The sequence below is a fragment of the Salvia miltiorrhiza genome, chromosome 7 (genome assembly GCF_028751815.1).
Source record: "Salvia miltiorrhiza cultivar Shanhuang (shh) chromosome 7, IMPLAD_Smil_shh, whole genome shotgun sequence".
In the NCBI taxonomy this organism is placed as follows: Eukaryota; Viridiplantae; Streptophyta; class Magnoliopsida; order Lamiales; family Lamiaceae; genus Salvia; species Salvia miltiorrhiza.
The window spans coordinates 15,674,918-15,684,126 of NC_080393.1; the positions used below are offsets into that span (position 1 = coordinate 15,674,918).

At 40.2% G+C, this 9,209-nt stretch overlaps 1 protein-coding gene across 1 annotated transcript; it reads right to left on the bottom strand.

Moving 5' to 3' along the window:
- Positions 1 to 2,584: 2,584 nt before the first annotated feature.
- On the bottom strand, positions 2,585 to 5,915 carry LOC130995506 (BTB/POZ domain-containing protein At1g67900). The gene is given in 7 exon segments (XM_057920810.1): positions 2,585 to 3,024; positions 3,026 to 3,211; positions 3,284 to 3,907; positions 3,909 to 4,529; positions 4,602 to 4,671; positions 4,774 to 5,048; positions 5,377 to 5,915. Coding segments are annotated over 6 exon segments (1,788 nt in total). The 5' UTR covers positions 4,833 to 5,048; positions 5,377 to 5,915; the 3' UTR covers positions 2,585 to 2,796.
- Between the last annotated feature and the right edge of the window lie 3,294 nt (positions 5,916 to 9,209).

Genomic DNA, 9,209 nt, shown 5'->3' on the forward strand with positions numbered 1-9,209 from the left:
CAAGCCTTTTCTTCTTTTTTCTTCCGACAATGGCGGAATCCGATCACGGTTCTTCGTCTGATTCATCCGACGGTGTAGCTCACGCGATCATGGAGGAGATAGAGTTGCAGAAACAATTGCTTGCTCAAATCAACACCCAACCGGCGCCGGAGCCGGGACATGTTAAACGTCCCCGGTCTTACGTCCACCTTGATCGTGAGGATGCCCATCTACGTCTTATGCAAGACTACTTCAACGACAATCCGACGTACGGACCTACATTTTTCCGACGGCGTTTTCGAATGCAGAATGAGCTGTTCTTGCGCATCGTCGAGGCTGTTCAAGGTGAAGATACTTACTTCCAGATGAGCACTGATGCAATAGGTCGGGACTCTCTCTCCCCTTTGCAGAAATGCACGTCGGCTATCTGCCAATTAGCCACCGGCGCCAGTGCGGATACTTTTGACGAGTATCTCAAACTCGTCGACTCTACCGGGGGTGTATGCCTCAAGAAGTTCTGCAAGGCTGTCATCCGGGCTTTCGGAGCCCATTATCTGCGCCGTCCAACGCCGGAGGATATCACACGTCTTACTCAGATGCACGAGGCGCGACATGGAATTCTCGGGATGCTCGAGAGTCTTTTTTGTATGCATTGGGGATGGAAAAATTGCCCTAAGGCGTGGCACGGGGCATATACACGCGGTGATCAAGGGGAGCCAACCTTGATCTTGGAGGTCGTTGCATCCCACGATTTGTGGATTTGGCATGCCTTCTTTGGTGTCGCTGGTTCGAACAACGACATCAACGTTCTCAACCAGTCGCCTCTCTTCGCCAACGTGTTGGATGGAACGGCCCCGCCTGTGCTCTTACAGGCGAACCATCGCTACTACCAGATGGGCTACTACTTTTGCGACGACATATATCCGGAGTGGCGTTGCTTCGTCAAGAGTCCACCGATGGCGACAAATCAGAAGGAGGCGAGGTTCAAGAAGATGCAAGAATCGGCATGAAAGGATGTCGAATGTGCCTTTGGAGTCCTTCAAGCTCGGTGGGAGAATCATTCGCAGTCCCGCGCGTAATTGGTACCTGGAGCACCTCAGGGACATCATGTTGTGTTGCATCATTCTCCACAACATTATTGTAGAGCACGGAGGTGAAGGAGCAACCAATGGGAGAGATGACGACGCGGGACATGGGGCGTCTAGCAGTGACTCGACGGAGAGTGGTCGAGCAACCCCAGTTTCCTTCGAGGAATATGTGCAAAGAGATACCTTTTTCCGATATAGGCAGTTGCACGCCGCGCTCCAATATGATTTGATGGAGCATGTTTGGGCACGTTTCGGACCTCTAGGGCCGAAATAGTTATTTGTAGGATTTATTTTTATTTTATTAAGTTTTATGTAATTTTTAGGATTTCAAAATTAATGCAAAAATTTGAAGTAAATTGTGTGATTTAAATTTATGCAATTAAACTTAAATGAAAAAAGGAAAAATGAAAACTAAAAAAATCATGTAGGCTATCATGTAACCCCAATGCAACCTCTTTACACAATGTGATTCTCCCTCATCAAGTAAGCTATCATGTAACTCCAATGCGGATGCTGTAATGACTAAGAACACGAATTGTTACTCGTGACATAAGAATTAGCTAGCATGCAGCCGCATAATTAAAGCGGAGAACCAACGCACAAAAATAGTTATCCAGATAAGTGATAATACACGTACGTTTGAGAGGCCTAGCATAAAAAAAAAATTTCATAAACTGGGTCTGAAGTAATGATAACTAATGTTTGCAAGTTGTAAATATAAAGTAGTAGAAGAGTGCTGGAAATAGGAGTTTTCTGGGTCTGAAGAAGAAACAAAGTTGAATTGCAAACAGTATAAATTCTGGAATTTACTGGCCATCATTATTACTAAAGAAAAAAGAAAAAAAAGAAAAAAAAGAAGCAAAACAGACGATTATATCTATAGATTAAAAACCACACTAAAATTGCATATGCAACGATTTCATAGTGAGCATATATGCACCTGTATCAGATCGAATGGTCACACCCAAAATTAAAATTTGATCTCAAGCATACTACAAGCAATAAATAAATTGATATAATTATGAAAGAATCATCATACTCCATGAGCTGTATTATTTTAACAAATTATGTACAGCCACAAATTATTTCTATATATTTTCAAAGGCATATAATTAATTTGTGTGTCCAACTTTTACGATATTTTAAAAGTTGTCCTCAACCAAAGTCAATTTTTTAAATGTACCCAACATTAACGAGATTATGAAAAATGTTCCGACATGAATATTACGATGACGGATGGATTCTCGCGTGGAGTATTACAGCTTAAATGAGGTGATTTTTTTTTTCCACCTCACCACTAAACGTCATCGTTCCACATGAAGCTAAATTAATTAGTGTTAATAGGCAAAAATGCCCTTTTCTTATAAAGACTTGTAAAAATGCCCACTTTCATATAAGAAAATTGCATTTTTGCAAATGCCCCAATTAATTATGTATACATAAATATATATTTGCAAATAGGTTGCCACCACATCGTTCAGATCATTCACTAGTTCTCAAGAATTTCTGACCCAAACTTTGCAAAATCGAACAACAGTCGAAAAAACTATAGTTTCCATAGTTTTATTGGCATAGCTTACACCAAGGGAGTTGCATTCTTTCCTAATTGGTTACAAAGAGTTTTTCAAGAATTATCACATAAAAGGAGAAAAAAAAATTAAACAAAGAGAGAGAGTGGTATTTACCCATCCCAAACAAGAAATTCGGACAAAAGTTGAGATCTCTGACATCAGTTCTTTTCAGTTGCAGTTCTGTTGATGGGCCATAATTTGCTCAACATTCTCTTAGGTCTGTTGGGAGTCATGGTGAAGGCCTTGAATTTGGAGGAATTATGGAGCTCCAAATCGTGGTCTTCATCCAGCTTCATTTTGAGGGTGGAAACATTGGAGTTTGGTGATTTTAGGTGTTCCTCAGCAGGATTGTTGCACACTGCTAAGAGTGCCTTGATGTTGGTAGGGCAACTCCGTGACCTGACCCCCCGCCATTGCAGCCCGTGCTTGCTCGAAGAACAACACTTGAACCACCACCCGCAGCGGCAGCATCTCGTTCTGCGCTGCGTGCATGCATGCTTCAACCGACAACTTCTTGCACTCCAATATCCGGCACACCCGCTTTCTTTCACTCTTGCTCAGCTCCGGATGCCCCTGCACATCATCCAAATTCCAATTAACTCAAATACCAAATTAACAGGCTACCTCACAATCTTCACCACCTACCTTTAGGTATATGTCGATAGCTTTGTAGAGATCATCATGATCAAGCCTGGCAAATTCCGGAACGGCTTCTGCGATGGCGATGAACTTGGAGAGAGGCAAATTCTTGTCCTTGGCTATCTTCTGAAGGTAGGCATCCACAAGCTTAGCCACCTTGAGCTTGGAGCTGTGCGATGCAGAGGACGACCTTCTGCTCTCCTGAAACAGCATCTCCACGTTCTCCGCCGAGCGCGACCTCCGCCTCTCCAACTCCCCTTTCCCTCTACGAGGGCTCGTCGGCGGGCTCTGCCCCTGCAGCATGAAATGCTCCAGTATTGAAATCACTGCGTCCACGTCGTACACCGTCTTCTCATCCGAGGGTAGCAGCAGATCCGCAACCGACGCCTCCTCCAGCTGCACTCCGATCCTCCGCTCCAACTCTATCTTCGAAGAGGACGATGCTTTCAGTATGTTTGCCGCCTTCAACAGCTTCAACAGAAAGCTGCAAGAGACCTCCCCTTTCTCACTAGGCAGCAAGCTCACTATGGATTCCAAGAGCAACCTATGTTTTGAGCTCACTTCCCTAACTGAATCAAGCTTAGCATCACACTCAATGTTTATGTACTTGGACACATTCGGCAGCCAACGCTGATGCGTAGACGCGCAAGGCCTCGCCAACGAGGCTCGCGGGAAGCTTCCCCCCCGATTTGATGGCGATCATAGTCCTCCAATAAAGATCAATCCCCAGCTCAGCCAGATCCTCGGCCCACCAGCCTCCCCGGCTCACGGACTTATGCCTCTGGCTCTCGGACCCGTTGCACGAGGCATCATCCCTACCGCGCCTCGAGCAACTGTGGGACAAGGCCGCCTTGGTGGGATGGGACACGACCTTAGCAGCGATGGCCTCAATGCATCTGCTGGTTATCCCGAGATCCTCGGACCACATAGGGAACGCCTTGGTGCTCTGCAACGTCACGATGGAGTCCCTCCATCCGTGAAGGATGCAAGAATTCAGGAACACATCAATCTTGTAGATCAAATTGCCCTTCTCAACATCTTCGGTCATTTGAAGGTACTCGGCCGCACATCTGACTGCGACGATGTTGTAGGCGCTGAGGGTGACCGTGATGCCATAGCAGAACTTGGCGCAGAGATCAAAGGCCTCCACGCCGCCGGGGAAGTCGGGAAGCTGCACTATCTGCACCTGCAGAGCCTCGGGGCTCTCCGCGCATAGCCTCTGCAGACGAAGGCACTTGGACAGCAGGGGAAACTGCGCATTCAAACATTAACATCAACTTATTCATCAAAGTTTTGTGAGTATATATATGAAATTTTGAACTACCTTATGCAGTAAGTATCTGGTTCCCTTTACTTGCACGATGAGATCGCTCGACACTTCAGATGATACACACCTAATTCAAGAAAGCAGAATAGTCTCCATCTTAGTTTTAGCTTCACAAACCATTTTTTTTCTTTTTTCTTTTTTGCAATACTAAAACAGAATCTCAATTTACCTAGTGGATTCTGTTGTGTAGAAAGTATCAGGGCGAGATCCGAGTTTCATAAACTTCATTGCTGCACACCTCTGATTTTGCGAAATAAACTATAAGCAATTGATCACAGCACCATTTCAAAGTGAGACAAACACCAACTTCCTTAGCTTTTTTCGAACACCACTAACAAAGAAGGTTCCACCTCCAGCTGCAACCAATAGATTTTGTCGGAAGCTAGACAACCACAACTAGATTTTCCACTGTTTTTGTTCGCCAATCTTGTTCCAAAATCGCAGCTAAAAACAAACACAATCAAAAATTGGTCTCACCAGAACTTGAGCAATCGTTGAGTTAAAGAAGGGAGAATTCAACAACTGGAAAAATTTATTGTGGAGTGACCAGTAAAGTGTAATGAAATTTATACATCAAATCCAGAAAAATTCAACCACTCAAGAATCTGCGTCACTTCAGTCAAATTATGCACCCGATTTGACATGGACATGCATTAACAAAAGAGAGCCTAAAACACATCAAACGATCCACAAAAATAACAAGAACCTCTAGAACTAAAACGAGAAAATCGAATTTTAAAAAATATACAATTAATTAAAACACATAATTTACCTAGGAAAAACATTCACAGCCATGAAATAGGCAAACTGAATTTAGGAAAGAGAATATATATGAGTTGAACCTGAAAAAAAAATGAAAATATTAAGGTTGTTTTTGTAGTCACAAGTAACTGCCAATCATTTCCTGGTGGCTGTACTGTACCCCTATTTTTCCTTTTAATTTTTGAGCAGTAAACAGTTTAGAGCTTAGCTTGCTAAACCACAATGCCAGCGTGCAGGCAGAGAGAGAAAAGGCGACGCCCACGTGCTTATCCTGCGCCCACTTGTGTCCCTCTCCCTCATCATTGCCACTCCAATTTTCATTACCACTACTGTTGTTTCCTCAATAAACCCGGATTACTTTAGCCCACTACTGCTTTATAACCACCATCCTACGCCGCTCTGTTTGTAGAATAAAATATGGGATAATTATAAATCTTCGAGTTTAGGGCGAGAAAAAAAAGATGGAGAGATGATTAAAAGAGGAATATGATTTGTGTCTCACTATCACTACACTGATTTTTGAGACTGCAACTGTTGTGGCATACCGACCTCAAATTCTTGATATATGTATATATAAATTGGTTGAATTGGAAATTGCCCTCATTTTTCGTGGAAATAACATAAATTGCTCTTTCATGCTTTAATGCATGAGGGGCCATGCAAATTTAATGCTCGTATGAAAGATAAGAAAAGGAATAGATGAATACACACACAATTTTTGACATGTAGATGAGGATTTGAAATTTGGTGGCTAACTTTTCTTATCCAAGTTTCTTGAATTCCTAGTGAAAAAGAAATTGACAGTTATAAATTGTGTTTGATTTTTCTTATTTTGTTTTTGTTTTATCAAAGAAAAACTCGGCAGAAGCTATTTGTGGATATGCCTTAGGATGAATTTCCTTATACATAAGCTCGACTATCTTGGAGAAAAATCATTTAAATTGAGTCTCCGTAGAAAAGGACTTTTTTTGTATGTTGTATTAATATAAAGTTTTGCATACCCGAAATTGTTTTCATAAGTCTTTTTTTTTTTTTTTTTACTGGGGGGACATTTTATATAAAGTTTTCCATTAGAAAAAGGAGCACAATAAGGGTTAACTAAAAATCTTCCTTTTGAAATTTCAAAAAATTCAACTTCTGACCCTAATAATGCACATCCAATCCATTACTTTCTGATTTGCTGAATTTATGTTGGATAGCTCAATTGACTCCCCCCCCCCCCCCCCCCCACAACAAAAATAAGAGTAAATATTTCAAACAATTAAATCAAATAAATATATCAATCAATGCATGAATCATGATTGTGATATTTATTGAAATTAGGCCCGACTCATCTCTCTCTCTCTTAGTGTGAGTTCCTTTTTTTAATGAGATAGAGATGGAATGTTAGGATTCATATCCTAGACTCTCTCTTGATTAAGAGAAAATCTTTTATATCATGTATCACGAATGTATAAAATGATTGTATGTTTGATTTTTCTTTTTTTCTTTTTTGTTTGGGGGGTGGGGTTGACGAGGGAGACTAAAAGTTAAGAACAACAAAATAAAAAGGAATTCCAAAACAAAATAAATCATAGTCACGAAATAAATAAATAAAAAGAGAAACTAATGGGGCTTTATTATTCAATTTATATAGAAAAGAAATGGAAAGGAGTACATAAGGTTTAGCTGGCAAATCATCATATTTCTTGCTTTTCATCATCTTTCTTGAATTCTTTCTTGCGTTTCATTACGAGATAATTAGCAGGCTGCCAGGCTTATTTAAAAAGTTCTAATATTTTTGCAGCTAAGTCTTCAACTGCAATACTAGACTATAATCATATAAGCTAGCAGCGGTTGATGATGATGCCATGTAAGGGCATCTCCAATGGTACATCAAACCCAATTTTGATGTATCAAAACCTCTCCAATAGTACTCCAAACTTAAACTCAAAATAGATTTGGGGCCAGTACTACACTAAATTTGGTGTTGCACTATTTACTACACCAAATCACTTTATTGAGTTCTATAAATTGCAAACTTACCCCTCTTCTTGGTGAATATTTAGAAGGTGTTGACTTGTTGAAGAAGAACATACTAATTCCGAGTCTTGAATTTTATGTGTATGTTGGTTTATTTGTTGTATTTTAATTTTCAAGTTATGTAATATTTAATGAATTTTATTTTAAAGTTTACTATTTTTTTTTGCTTATTTAATAATAATAATAATAATAATAATAATAATAATAATAATAATAATAATAATAATAATAATAATAATAATAATAATAATAATAAAATTTAATTTTCGTATAGTATTTATTTTAATATGAAATTATTAATTTAAAAAATTGGGGCAAATGTATAATTTGAAAGAAATATATTGGTATGATTGAAGAAGTATAAAAAGGGGGTAATTGCCTGTAAATTCCTAACGTTTACACAGAATTGGTTTTTGCACCTTTTTTTATTTTTCTACTTTTAAATGCCTAACCTTTCGTTTTTGTCTCGAATTTATTCGGTGACCGGTTTTTTCTCATGCCGGCGCCGGAATTGACACTCTGGCAGCCGGAATTGATGATGTGGCAGCCGGAAATTAACATGGTGGCACTTTTGTGACATATGGAAAAAAATTAAAAAGAAAAAGAAAAAGAAAAGAAAAATCCTCCCCCCATCGTGTTTTCCCCCTTTCCCCCACCCCAAACCCTAACTCCCCCTTCCCCCACCCGGCGCCGCTCCCTGCCACCTCCACCTCCACCGCCGCCACCTCCCCTTCCCCCACCCTGTTGCCCGTCTGTTGAGGTTTGAGGGAGAGACGATGGCGGCGGCTTCGCCGCTGTTGTCGCCGAAATTTCAGAGAGGGGAGGTCGACGAGATTTGGGGAGGGGGAGGAGAAGGCGGCCGGCGGAGAGGGAGTTGTGCTGGTGTGGAGGGAGAGAGGCGGAGGCGGAGGTGCCTCTGTTGACTGTTGCTCGTCTGTTGAGGTTTGAGGGAGAGACGATGGCGGCGGCTTCGCCGCTGCTGTCGCCGAAATTTCAGAGGGGAGGTCGACGAGATTTGGGGAGGGGGAGGAGAAGGCGGCCGGCGGAGAGGGAGTTGTGCTGGTGTGGAAGGAGAGAGGCGGAGGCGGATATTTTAATCATAATCGCTTATTTTTAATCATAATCTCTTTTTAATCATAATCGCTTATTTTTACATAATCCCATAGTCAATTCAACCACTCATTTTCATTTAACACATTATTTACCAATTTTTTCTTAAAGCTTATATCATTTCATATGTGATACTCTCTTACGGTACAGAGGGAGGTGGGTACCGAAAAGTTAATATAAATATTTTTAAACAGCAATAAGAAACACTACGAAAATAGGACTTCCAAAAATCAATGATAATAGTATTTTCTATACTTTAATAATTCTACAAATTTATATTTTATCTAAAATAGTAAAAAGTTATTTGAATCTTTCATCCTAGAATATTGATCCGTAAAATTGATTCATACCCATTTTTGTGAGCACTTTTCTGCATCGGATCCTTCTGGTGAAAAGGTTCACATATGTTGTATTTATCACTTTCTAAAAGTGGTGAGAAACTTCCCATAGGAAATTTACAATAATATATTTTATTAAAGCGGTTTTGAACCTCAATAATAAATTTGTAGAACATGAAAGAATCGAACCAGAAGAGTTGAGAATTTGAATTTTAAATTTGTGGAACAAGGGAAAATCGAGCAATAAAAAATTGAGAATATGTTGAATGCCATTAAATGTATATATAGAGAAAGTTTCTAAGTTTTGTAAAGTGAATTGTGAATAGCTTAAAGAATGATGATACGATGATAATACCTTATTTGTACATGAGAG